At 49.6% G+C, this 13,977-nt stretch overlaps 1 protein-coding gene across 1 annotated transcript in view; it reads right to left on the bottom strand.

Moving 5' to 3' along the window:
* PPARGC1B (PPARG coactivator 1 beta) overlaps positions 1 to 13,977 on the bottom strand; it is a 140,524-nt gene that overhangs the window by 48,066 nt on the left and 78,481 nt on the right. The window contains exon 2 of the mRNA XM_086931606.1: positions 5,113 to 5,286. Within this exon, the coding sequence (XP_086787732.1) occupies positions 5,113 to 5,286 (174 nt within the window). The remainder of the gene's footprint in view (positions 1 to 5,112; positions 5,287 to 13,977) is intronic.

Here is a 13,977-nt window from a genome sequence, read left to right as displayed (position 1 = left end):
CACCTCGAGAACATCAACAACGCCAACTCCGCCACCCTGATCGACAACCTCGCCAACCTCGGCCTCAGACAACTCGTCACCACACCCACCCCACCCACGCCGCCTGCCACATGCTGGACCCCATCTTCTCCACAGGCACCCACGTCGTCTTTAACCACACCACCGAACTCCACTGGACCGACTACCGCTGCATCCATTTCACCTTCAAGAAACCAACCACGCACCACCGCACCCAACAGCTACCTCGCCACTGCTGGAGCAAAGTCACCGAAGACCAGATGATCATCACCCTCGCCCAGAACCCACCCACCGACCCCACCAACCCAGAAACCGCAGCCCGCAACCTCAGACAGTGGATCGACGACTGCGCCAACACCTTCGCCTGCTGAAGAAACCCTCCAACAACCACGCCAGCAAGAGAGCCACCTGGTTCACCGACGAGCTTCAGACCTTCAAACGCGCAAGCAGAAAACTGGAAAAGATATGGCTCCACGAACGCACACTGGACAACCACGCAGCCCACAAGGACACCACCCACAGACATCACCACCTCATCAGATTAGCCAAGAGATCCTCATTCAAAGACTGCCTGGATAACAACGCACACGACAGCAGAGAGCTCTTCAGCATCGTAAAGGAACTCTCCAACCCCAGCGCCAACGTCAACGATATACCGCCCTCACAAGAACTGTGCGACTCACTAGCTATCTTCTTCCACCGCAAGATCGCTGACATCAATGACAGCTTCAACACCACGACCGCCCCGACTACGCAAGACCCCACCTCCCCTGTGAACACCACCAGCGCCAACCGCCTGACCTACTGGTCCAACGTCAACGAGACACGCAAGGTTATGAACTCCAGCCACTCAGGATCTCCGTCACACCCATGCCCACACCACGTATTCAACAAAGCAGACACAGCCATCGCACCCCAATTACGGAAGGTCATCAACATCTCCTCCGAAACAGCGACATTCCCGGAAAGCTGGAAGCACGCCGAAATCAACGCTCTCCTCAAGAAGCCCAAGGCGGACCCCCAAGGACCTCAAGAACTTTCGGCCCATCTCCCTGCTCCCGTTCCCGGCAAAGGTCATCGAGAAAATCGTTAACATGCAACTAGCCTGCCACCTGAAGACAACAAAATCTTGGACCCATCCCAGTCCGGGTTCAGACGAAACCACAGCACCGAGACAGCCCTCATCACCGTCACAGATGACATCAGGCGCCAACTTGACAATGGCAAAACATCAGCCTCATCCTCCTGGACCTGTCAGCCACCTTAGACACGGTCTGCCATTGCGCACTGAAGACACGCTCCTAGAAGCCGGAATCCAAGAGAAGGCTCTTGCTGGACCACGTCCTTCCTCTCCGGCAGAACCCAGAGCGTCAGCCTTCCGATCCGAAGCCACCAACATCATCTGCGGCTTCCCCCAGGGCTCAACCCTCAGCCCACGCTGTTCAACGTCTACATGGCCCCCCTCGCACAAGTGGCCCGCCAACACGACCACAACATCATCTCCTACGCGACGACATCCAGTTCATCCTCTCCCTCACCAAGGACCTGCACACCGCCAAAACCAATCTCCACGAGGGAATGAAGGCCATCGCCGACTGGATTAGGAACAGCCGTCTGAAGCTAAACTAGGACACGACGGAGGTACTCATCCTCGGACCCACCCCCTCAGCCTGGGATGACTCCTGGTGGCCGACCACACTGGGAACAGCACCAACACCCACCGACCATGCACACAACCTAGGATTCATCCTCGACTCCTCCCTCTCCATGTCTAAACAGGTCAACGCTGTCTCCTCCTCCTGCTACAACACCCTCCGCATGCTCCGCAGGATCTACAAGTGGTTCCCGACCGAAACAAGAAGAACGGTGACACAGGCCCTCGTCAGCAGCAGACTGGACTACGGCAACGCACTCTATGCAGGAATCCCAGCCAAACACCTACGACGACAACAACGCATCCAAAACGCCTTCGCCCGACTGATCGTCAACGTCCCCCGCTGCAGCCACATCACCCCCCACCTGAGAGCCCTACAATGGCTCCCCGTCGACAAGTGGACCACCTTCAAGCTCCTCACCCACACGCACAAAGCACTCCACAACGCCGGACCAGCCTACCTGAACAGCAGACTTAACTTCTACACCCCCACCCGCCAGCTCCGTTTCGCCAGCCACGCCCTAGCTGCTGTCCCCCGCATCCAACGAACAACCTCCGGCGGAAGATCCTTCTCCTACCTCGATGCCAAGACCTAGAACACTCTCCCTACCCACCTACGGCAGACCCAAAACCTACTCGCCTTCAGAAGACTCCTCAAGACCTGGCTCTTCGAGCAGTAGCGGCACCCCCCTCCTCTCAGCGCCTTGAGACCCTCACGGGTAAGTAGCGCGCTTTACAAGTACTCTGATTGATTGGTCTTATGCAACTAATAACCATTGATAAAGCCAATAGTCCTTACTTGTTGTAGGTATGATGTTACTTGTTGTCTCACATATCTGGATGCAATGACATAAACAGCAAAATACAAGTCGGGCGGCACACTATGCTAAACAGATTTTTAGTGTACGTTTGTTAAGCCACGCCCCTAATTACACTGGTCACGCCCCTTTGAGGGGACCCTCCCCCACAGTTTTTTCATCTCACTTAAAGCCCTGATCATACACCCTGCACTCTTCAGTTTAAAAAAAAAACAAACCTGAGGATCTGTTTGGAGGTTTCTGGAAAAAGTGGTACTGTCTGGGCTTTCAGATGTTTGAAAGAGTACAGCCTGCTGGACATGTGTCTTACACAGCCCAAATGCCCTCATAATCTGTTACGAAATATCCCCCTTCCTCTTGCGGTCAATCTACTTCTGCTCTAAGTGATCGAAAGCAAAGCACTACCATGACAGGAAGATAAAACCAGGAAGCATCTACTTTAGAACCTGCAGCCGAGAAGAGAGTGTATGGTTTGTCATTTGCGGACTCTGGACACAGATACTCTCTGATCTCCACCAGCTCAACTTTTGGTAGATCTACCACCGGAGAGATGAGGGAAGGTAAACTAGCATCCAGGATTTAGCTTTGTCCATCTCACTCCCCCTTCCCCCGGACACCCAAACCCCTTTTTTAGTTGCAGTTTTTATATAATGCATACTCGACCAAAGGTATTGGAGCGCTTTACATGAGCACCACGTACATTACACAAGGACACATTTATTTTTGGTAGGCACGGGAGATTACGTGATTTGCCCACAATGACAGGATGGTGAGCAGACCCCAGACTCCAACCTGGTTCCCCAGCTCCAAAGTCAGCAGGTCTCAGTTGCAGGGCCAAGTCGCGGTCTGTTAAAAGGATGGTGGGAGGCACAGCCAGCTAGAACTTAAACAGGGCCTGTGCCACCCAACCCATCAAACTATCAGCCTTTCAAGCATGTTTGCTTCTAGTGTGTGGTGCACTTGTTCCCAAACCGGGTGCCATATGGGGGATGGAGAGGAAAGTGGGCTGATAAAGGTGGCCAGTCACTATCTTTCAACACTGAACAGTCAGTCTTGGCATCACTTCCATACCATCTTTTATGTAAATCAGCTGATAAAGTTGCAAATTAAAACAATGTGAAAGTCCCCTCAAACTTGAAGTGGCTGGAAGGGGCAGCACTAAACCCCTCTTCTGTGAATTGTGTTGACGTGAGCCCTAAAAGACATTAGCTATCTCTAGCCAAGCCAATTTAAAGCAAAAAATGGCAGGGGTCTCAAAGGAAACAAATCCACATTTGAGCCCCCTTTGTGTACCATGGACAGAAAGCACTGTGGAGAGACGTGTCTCCCAGGGAGGCTGGAACAGGTAATGAGTCTGTGAGCCCTGCAGTTAAATGCACCTGCTGCTAAGATCTAGACTATTCTGTAAGGCCCTGGGGACAGTTCTAATAAGCTAGGTCGATGGACTAATATCTACTTCAGAAAACTTAGAGAAACCCCTCAGTAGTTAATGCAATCGGTTAAGATATCTGTGTGTGACCCAGCCGTCTCTGGTTTCACCACAATGAAATCTGCATTACATGAGTTTCACAGTCAAACTGAACACAACATTCTTGCATTTGAGCCCACCCAACCTGCTGATCACTGGACCCTTATTTATTTGCCCTGCGCACACCCTCGCTGCATTCAGAGCCCGGTCATTTTTTAGGACTTGCCTAGGCAGCACTTGTGCGGTCTCTTTGAGACATGCTGTATTCAGGTATGGACTTTAAATGTAAATGTAAATTGATACTTGTATAGCACACTACTCACCCGCAAGGGTCTCAAGGCGCTTGTACGAATACCGCTGTGGAACCCGTCCTGGCTTTCCCTGTGAGGCGTCCACTCCTGGGCATCCCCAGGGTGAAGGCCAGGCATCCTTAGCGTTGTGGGGGCCGTTGTGGAGATTAAGCAAGCTATTGCCCGGAGTTGCAGAGTGGGGCTCTATGATTAGAATAGGCACCGAGGTGAGAATTATCAGGTCTGTGGAATTTTGAGCCCAAGACCCGCCGAGGCGGGGAATTGAACCCTGGTCCCGGGCTAGACCTCTGCATCAGGGTCTGCCGCTCTAACCATTGAGCCACACTTCTCCGCCCATTACGCCCATCTTTTCAATTGGCTCCTATTACTATCTTTTGTAAATGATGGCTTTTGATTTTTTGAATAGGCTTAGTAGTCCCTACTTATTACCTTCCCCTCTTCTGTTACCTCTCATACAGACAACCCCCTCTTACATGTGTCCGTACTCTCTAGGTTTCACTAATAGTTAGTTACCACTATTTAGTTAATTAATGTCTTGCTGAAGCAGGCATGACATGCTGTCTGCTTTTGCAAGCCCTGTTAGGATTTTTTTTGAGAAAAAAAATCAAACATTCTCATTTGCAATGCCAATAGCTCTAAATGTAACTAATGCGAGGCCTATTGCATTGCAAATGCTTGTTTTCCCTTGTGGCCTATCGTTTGAAATCGGCGAATGAACTCCATTTTTAAGCAGCATCTGAGAGAAGTGATCACAGGGTCGAAGAGTGGGCTTCCTCGCAGCCAAGCTTGGAGGGGCTGGGGCCACCTGAACTCACGCAGCGGCTGCGTCACAACTGCCCGTACCTTGAAGAGATCAGACTCGTCGGTGCTGTACAGGCTGGACTTGGTGCTCGGCGGTGCGCTGCCCCACGGAAGCTCGTCGAAGTAACTGGAGGAGTCGAAGTCACCTGCGTCAAGCTGCGAGAGGTCTAACTCAGAGAAATCCAATGAGAGGGCCTCCTCGCCCGGCACCTGATTCTGCAAAAAAGCAAATGGCGGGGCGTTATGAAATGCAATGGGGTAGGTTACATCAGCGCGAAAAGCTCAACAGCGCAACAACAGAACAAGACACATGCAAGGTAGATAATGTCACAGCTATGCGCGTGATAAACAGGAGCATGGTTGGGCTGGCACAGAACATGGGCCCAGGCAACATAATAAAAGTGGCTCCCATTAGCGAATCAGATAGCTCAAAAAAAGGCCCACGTTCCGCAAATTGACAGCTCTGAACTTTCAAGCACACACTGTAGAGGCCTTTGGCAAATCAAGGCTGACAGCATGCATTTGTGCATGCTGCTGGCAATGTTTGCAATAATGTTATGGAAAACAACAGTAAAACCACACAGCAGACCATAGAATTGCACACAAACCACAAAATACGCACGCTTCACACACTAACCTGTCAGACCTGCCGTTTGGCACTGCCCGACAGCCCTAAATGGCCACTTCGACTCTAACAAGGTGGCAGGCAAATGGCTTCTAGTCCACAACAGACCTAAATCCATGTTATGTTGTTGAATACCTTAAAAGAAAAAGAGGGATAGAGATGCAACCAGAACATGCAGAGAAGGCGGAGAACCTCTGGTGCTCACAGTGCGAGCCGTAGAGGACCAACACCGAAGCACTAGCAGCCTCCACTGTAGGTGAGAGGGGTCTGACAAGGGTCTGAGTGTATAGGATCAAAGGCCACAGTTGTTCCATCCAGCTGTTTTTTCAGTTTTTCTTTCATCGTTCATCTATATTTTTAGTGTATTTCCAAATAACCTTTAATAAAAAGGCACCACCTATACTTCAACCCTTGTGTGCCCCTGGAGAGAACTAGGCTAAGGTTGAGAGAGGGTTTGGTGGGCAAAATGACCACCATCATTTTTTTCTTGAAGGGGCACTCCCCTTAACTCTTACAGTAAGTGCACTGGCTGCTGTGAAATGAGTGGTTTTTTTGGAAGGGCGGAGTCTGAAAGCATTGCAGTACCACTCTTACAGTAAGTGCACTGGCTGCTGTGAAATGAGTGGTTTTTTTGGAAGGGCGGAGTCTGAAAGCATTGCAGTACCACAGAGGTATACCTGCCTCACTAACTGCATGTAAAGTCTAGTTAAGCCATTTAACAGAGGCCCTTTCACACGCACTCAAAATGTGTGGGGATATCACAAATGTGGGTTTAAGTGTACTCCAAGCAAGATGCTGGTGCATCTGGCAAGATAGTGGATGCATGCAAAAGAAATGGTAGTGTCCTCACTTGCTGGAGCTCCTTTCCCCTCTAGGTTTCTACTGAGTGTCAGGTTACACAAACTGGGCGAGAACCCTTTGTGAAACTCCTATGCACCCCATTTCTGGCTCTCAAGTCTAGGGGTATACACAAACCCTCCTCCAAAATAGCCGGGACAGCAGGTATGAAACTACCTACGAAGATGTGTTTTTCTCCTGTATGGCTTGGAGATGGAATACACATTGGATCCGAACAACAACAAAAAAGTGAGGTAGAAAGCCTGCAGACATGCATTTTAACCTCACCGGCTGCCACTAAAATCTTTAAATATCACAAGCCACCTGATTTTCAGATGGATGCTAGTCAACTGCAACTAGCTACTTTTCTGCCACCTATTGACCGACATCTGTCTGAGAACAGCTCCCATGATTTCCAAGGAGAGTAAAGAATCTGCGAAGAGTCATTGAAGTTCCCTAGAGGCCAGTCTTCAGACAGCAGTGGCTGCTGCAACAATGGCCGAGTGCAGATGAGACCACTTCCAGAAATGGAGGTCCTGCCTAGCTTGCTTGCGCCTGCAGTGACATTTTTAATAATATGGAGATCCCCTTCCAACACCCCGTAAACACCTGGCTTCAGTCTGGCGTGGCTGATTCAAAGACCCCCTCCAATCTTGAGAAAGAGCATCGGAAGAGCGGCTTCAGCCCCACATGTCTCTTCAACCAGCACTAGGCTTCGAGAGCCAGTCTGAAGGCTCAAACTGGGAGGTACATATTGAACATTAGCCCATTTGTCATTTGAGGCTGGAACCACACCAAACAACCAACCTCCTCAAGAAGGTCTTTCAGTGAAGTCAGACCACAGGCCCACAGGGGATAGTAGTAACAGGATTAGATGTATATATCTTATATGCGATTTTTGGTACATAGGAAGATGCAAGAGCAGAGGTTCCACTGTTCAAGTCTTAATCTTTCCGACGGCCCCCAGGGCGTGGACACATCCGTTGGAGGTAGCCCTTTACAAATGCTGGCATTTGCATTTTAATAGGGAAAAGGTTGATCGAATGCGAGCAGTGCTGCGCTTGTAGGCTTATACACTCAATCTCATCTAGCTATGCCAGGTGCTGCATGTGCACTCCCGCCACCTTCCCAACCCACTCCTTTCTGCTCTCCACCTCCCTCTCTAAGTCAAGGACTCCAGCTGCAGTCTCAGAGATATATCCATCCTCCAAGGGTGCAGCCGTATAATTGTGCTACATCATCTAGACAGCACATCAGATCCCTGCCGCAGGTCACAAAGTGATCCAATTTGCATCTGGTTCCAGGGTTCCTTTTTAAAAGAGCATTATTTAACAGGGTGTTGGCGGTGGCCTGCCCTATATGCGAGATATTGCATGAGCCCCCTGTGCAGCAGAAACATGGGAGACTGACTGTGTGGTACCAATACTTACCTTACATCATACAAATAAAACTGATGAACTTCTTACTCTTGATATGCAGGACCTTACAAAAGCATCTATTGTCAGATTTGGTTGATTACAACATATTTCAATTAGCTTCGCATTGCAGAATTGCTAACCATCAAACTACTAGTTCTGCCTATTTTTTCCCAATTGCTCCAGCTTCTCTTTTTCTTTTTGTTACACAGACCTTTAAACAGGGTTTAATTTCATAACTGGGACAGAAGAACAGACCAAACACTAAATTCTGCAAAAATGCGAGTAACATAAAAAAAATCATTTTTAAAGTTGCTTCATTTCCAAGATCTTACTCCACCTCTTTTGAACTCCATCCAATTACCTATAAAACTGGACATGTTGCGCGATGCGATAACCCTGTTTTTAGCCTGCGACACTGCTACACGGTTGGTGCTCACACCATGCCACAGGCGAGCAAAATGAGCTCTATGTACTACCCACGGCATAAAGTCAGGCCGTGGCGTCCACATGCAATCTACCTGCCCCAGAGAGGCACCAGGCCCAGGCGGCCTGCTGTAAGAAGGATAAGCCGGGGTGCCCCCACACCAGCTGTTCAAAGGTCTTAAGAGATCTCTACCCGGGGTACCACAGCCAGGTCAACCGTGGATTATCCCGTGGTTGTCGGTAATTAAAGTGGAAACAGGAGGCTTTTAACACGCATAAGGTACAAACAGACCTGCGGGACACTTAACAAATTGTCACACTGCTATGGCGCGGGGACCTACAGCCACGGCCAACATGAGCCCAAATCGGCAGCCAAACAAAAACTGAATTTGAAAATTCTGGAAGGAACCAAATGCAATAGGAAGCAATTCTAAAACTGTAGGCCTGGTACTCTAGTGTCAACAGTGGACAGGAAATGACCAGACGGGACTGGTGGTCGCGGGTAAGAAGGGCTAGGGCTGCGGTCACACCTCGGATTCAATGGCAGTTGCCTCTCACGATATGGCAAGGGTTACGTTTGTAGCCATGACCCCAGCCATGACCGCAGCGAGTGTCAGGCAGCATGTAGGCCGCGGCAGGGTAGCCCAGCCCACCACTTCAGAGAATCTGGCGTCTTCTGACACCACAGGAGCCAACAGGGCACCTTTTCACCCACTGTGGGAGGAATCCGTGCAAAAAACTTCTGCCATGAAGGCCTGGAGAGACGCCCACAAAGGGTGCACCCCTCTTCATCCCAAGAGTGTGCTACGTCATCTGAATGTAGCGTGGGGGCACTATTGACCCCAATGGTAGAGCAAAGATGCCATCGATCCTAATGTAACCAGCGTAATAGGGCCGTGCACACTTCTTGTTTAATAAAGGATACCATAATTTGGGTGCCACGCTCCCCACTCCATGAAACACTGGGCCCGGTGCCACTGCACCTTTTGCACCAGAGACAGCAAAGTTCCTGGCTGTTCTAGCACTCTCGCTGTGCCCCTCCCCCATCCTTCAGGACACCTGCAATATCTTCTCCGCCCGCTAGAACTGCAGCATCCCTGGGCCTCCTTGCCTCCTCCTATCCCTCTTGCAGCCCCCCCTCGCCTTTCAAGATCGATGGCTACCCCGTGCAGCATGAAGGCTCTGGGAACATTGCTAAAAATATCCCATCTAATTACGGCGAGCAGCTGCGGCCCTGCAGCGCACTCCGCATTTCCACTGCGCGCGCACCGGGGCCTTGCTGCACTCGAGGTGCCACCTTGCTTCATGCCGCCCAAACACCGCCTTTCCAGCCCTGGGCTTCGCTATAGGAAATCTTTGTCACCGGGCGTGGCTGTCCAACTGGTTCTGTGAAGCAACCGAGGTCGGGTAGTATTGTCAAACGTAAGCCCAACAGACAAATATGGCGGTTCACAAGTTACCATAGAGCTAGAAGACAGCCTTGCCCCCACGCTCACTGTGTGAATGGGTCAGCAACTTGGATCTCTCAGTGCTGGGAGTTCGAAAGTCCCAAATCACGGACTGTTTCGCATTTAATGTGGGCCTGGTTTGCTTCTGAACACGGTGTAATGGACTGGGTTCTCTTAACACGCCGGCGATTGGATGATCACCCCGCTCCAGGCCATTATACAGTTTCTAGTCCTGGACTTGTGCATGTCAGCCAATGCATTCTGGTCCTTGTAGTCTAAGTGTGCTTACCTGGAACAAAGTAAGCTAAAACATCTACTAATGATTTGTTGGTGAAACGTCCGCTACTAGAAACACTGTCCGTGATGGCATGGAGTGGGGTCACCCTACTAGGGATCAACTTGATTATAATGATCATTTCTGAGGTCTACGAGAGACCTTAAGGGTTCAGGGAAAAAGCTAATCAGTTAGAGGTCCCATTACAGGGCATCGGCCGGAGGAGTGCGGAGACGGCAACTTGTGCGAAAAAAAAGTCTCAAATGGCTGTACTATGCTTTCTGACTCTGTGACAAGCAAAGTCCAGGATGGAGTCTCCGGCTGGTGCTGCTGGAATAACCTCCTGCAAACAGCCAAGCATGGAGTCGGTGAGTGGTGCACACAAAGGCAAGCAATGGATTCATTGCAGCTTACAGCCGAATGCAAATTGTAGAAATGGGGAGTGTAGGTTTGTTTCGAGTCCCCCATTTTATCCATAAGAACATAAGGCTTAGCCCATTTACAACTGAACACAAAATACTAACTGTTAGACCAAGCGGTTTCAGGCTGGCTGAGATGGATCAAAACCACTATTCATACTGCCCACGTGCACTCACCACATACCGCGTCCTCAGGTCTAAAGAACTCCGCCAAAGTAGCCACCATGCCGTCAGACATTGCAGCGCCGATCTGATGAGGAGCGCCCTATGATGAAGCATGACACCCTAACAGGTGTGTGAGGGCATCATCAGGGCTTTAAGTGGGCCGGGTCTCAAGGGGTCTGAGCACTGGCAGTTTTTTAAAGGGGGGCTCGAAACGGGTCTCTATCGGGCTCTGTTTTGAGCCCTGGCACAGGTGGTCCGTTTTTTTCCCCCGAACTGCAGTGACAGCAGTTAGCTGGCAGTCCGGAAAAAAGTGCTAGGGTGCAAAACAGCCCGATAGAGACCCATTTGGAGACAGCAAGCACATCGATGTGTGCTCCCCACACTGCTCACTTCTCACTAGTGGAGAAGTTATGGCATGACGTCATGCCAGGTGAGCGTTGTGGGGGGGAAGGGAAATCCTTTAAAGAGTCATTTTCTTTCTGGATTTCCCGTCTCTTTCTGAAACGCAAGAGCAGCAACATTGTGGTAGGGGCACCAGGGCTTTAAGCTGAAGCTTTTTCAATATTATATGTAACAAGCCATAGTTGCAGCTTATTTATCTTATGCAACTAATAACCATTGACAAAGCCAATAGTCCTTACTTGTTGTAGGTATGATGTTACTTATTGTATCACATATCTGGATGCAATGACAAACAGCAAAATACAAGTCAAGCGGCACACTATGCTAAACACAGATTTTTAGCGAAAGTATTTTAAGGCCACGCCCCTAATTACACTGGCCACACCCCTTCGAGAGACCCCCGCAGTTTTTTCATCCCACTTAAAGCCCTGGGCATCATGATCAGAAATGCAGATCTCCCAGCAACAATCACTCTGCCTTGATAGCACCTATTAGTGCATCTGCCCGGTAGAGGAACTACTTCTTTCTTGTGATATACCCGAGACGGATCATAGCCAGTCAGAATTCACCTATCCAAATGGGATGAGTATGATGCACTTGTCCCATAACCTGTGCTCACCCTCTGGTAAATTTGTAAAGAGTGGTCAGGCTTATTCTCAGGGCTAGAGTGTAAAGTATTGGCACAACACCCCCCCTCGTAACACACTGCATACGCCACATAAAGACTCACACCGTATTTATAAACACACTTGTCTTTGTATTACACACACACACAAACTGAAATCAAAACAAGAAACATTGTATATTTAATTTACTGTTATATGCAATTATCAGACTTCTCTGTTGAAATCAAAATGAAACACATTGTATTTACACTTTACAGTTATATGCATTTGTCAGACTTTCCCATTGGAGAAAGTTCAAATAGTCACCAGTCTCTTACTATGCCTTTTGACCCAACCCCTCAGTCCTTCAACTCCAACAGCCAACGATACATGTTGCCCCGGCTGGCGCCTTCTTGACTAGACGGTCGGAACAACCTAACACGGAAAGAAACAGTTACTTTGTTTCATCCATCCAGCACCTGCACAAGAGCGCGATCGATGCCCCCCGTAGACAAAAAATGGTATGACCCAGGAAGCTAGTGTGTTTCCACATCAGGAAAAATGTTTTTTTTACCCTCAAGCAGAGGTGTGCCTGCCGTAGACCCCCTACAGTCAGTTGTAGATGCCCACAAAACACACGAAACCCCTTGTGTCTCAGCACAGTGTTTTCCACAACAAAGTATCCTGTGGTGTGGGACGAGGGAGAGGGAGCCAACGACCTCTGACAGAGGCTGTGATGTCAGGCACTGTCGCCCTCCCTATCTGGAGGCCGACGACAGTCTTAGCTCCCGGCTCAGGCTCCCCCACACCTCTTAGACAGCACACGCTCTGGAGCGCAAGCCAGCACAGGTCCTCTAGTTGCAAGCATGGGTTACTCAGACTCTGCGTGCTTCCCCCACCCCGATCTCCTCACATCCCGGCACCTCAGATGGCTATTGATCTTTGCACACACACTCCTCTTGCACAGCGAGATGATAGTGTATGTCAGCATGGTTCTTGTCCCAACCACAATCAATTCCACTTGTCTCCGCTGCACCCTGTGTGGTCCATAGGATATTGTGGAGACGGTGTGATCCTTTGTATCCCTGGGATTCCGTGGCCAGAGGCCAGCTCACAGGTCCTTGGAGAGTACTTTGAGACCCATGCCACAACAGTTGGCACTTAGCTGCAGGCCAGCAAACGTCCCGGCAAAATTCACCAAGTGATAGGCCCCTTCCTGGAGGAATACAAGATCCAAGCAAACACAAGTCTGCAAATAGTCCAGTTGCAATTCCTCCTGCCCTAAATATTTCCTGTGTCAATGTCCCAGTATCGAACCAGGGTAGTATAGTTCCAAATCCAAAAGTGTCTCTACTTTCAGAGGCCAAAGCCCAAGTAACTATACTCACCATGGCCATTAAAGATACGATCAGTTCAAAAGGCCACCTTTGAAATGCACAGGCCCTCTCTAAATTTTGTCATGCCTGCCATCCTACCCAAGGAGGTTTGATCTCCTTTCCGCCTTGGAATGCAGGTGCCAATTCGACCTCCACACATCTGTCCCAGAAAAGAGCTTCAGGGTCAGGGGTCCACCATTTTCCATGAATTCCTAGTTTAAGGCCTTCTATCACAATTGTACACATGTGGCTGCCCCCCTAGCACCCAGTTGTGAATTAGGAGATAGGCCACCAGGCACACTGAGCCACGAGCCATAAAACACTCACTATTCCAAAGTGACATTTCAATCACTGTAATGTTGAACCTCCTCCCACTACCGGAGAGGATTCACCATTATGAACTCATCAATACCAAACACTATTCTGTTACTATTCTGCCTGTAGGAAATAATGCTAGACAACCTTTTCCTACACTCCCTCATGCTAATCCAATGCAGGAAGCAGGCTGCTTCATACCAGTGGCACCATCCAGTGTCACTCATGACTCTTGCAGACAAGACATACACACACCTGCCCAACCTCTTTCCAACACCGCACCTTGTCACCAAAGAGAACTTCGATATAGTAGGAGACATGCAGAATATTGTCACTTAGCTTTTTAAATGCTAAACTGAGCAATAGTAACCCATGCACACAGGCCTCACCAGGCCAAACCTTTGGCACCATCGATGAGCTTCCGCCGTGGATGGCACAAACAGTGCGGCAGACCCATGGAGGTGCATTAGAGATACATGTACTGGGTATAGGACTTACCCCAGGACAAGGGACTTACAGCTAACTCGAATCAGCCAAACATATATAAACCGATCCACAGTCTGAATATGACAGGCACAGCGCTTTGACAAGGCAACCGAA

The sequence above is a fragment of the Lissotriton vulgaris genome, chromosome 7 (assembly GCF_964263255.1).
Source record: "Lissotriton vulgaris chromosome 7, aLisVul1.2, whole genome shotgun sequence".
In the NCBI taxonomy this organism is placed as follows: domain Eukaryota; kingdom Metazoa; phylum Chordata; class Amphibia; order Caudata; family Salamandridae; genus Lissotriton; species Lissotriton vulgaris.
This window is presented reverse-complemented; position numbering and strand designations above follow the sequence as displayed.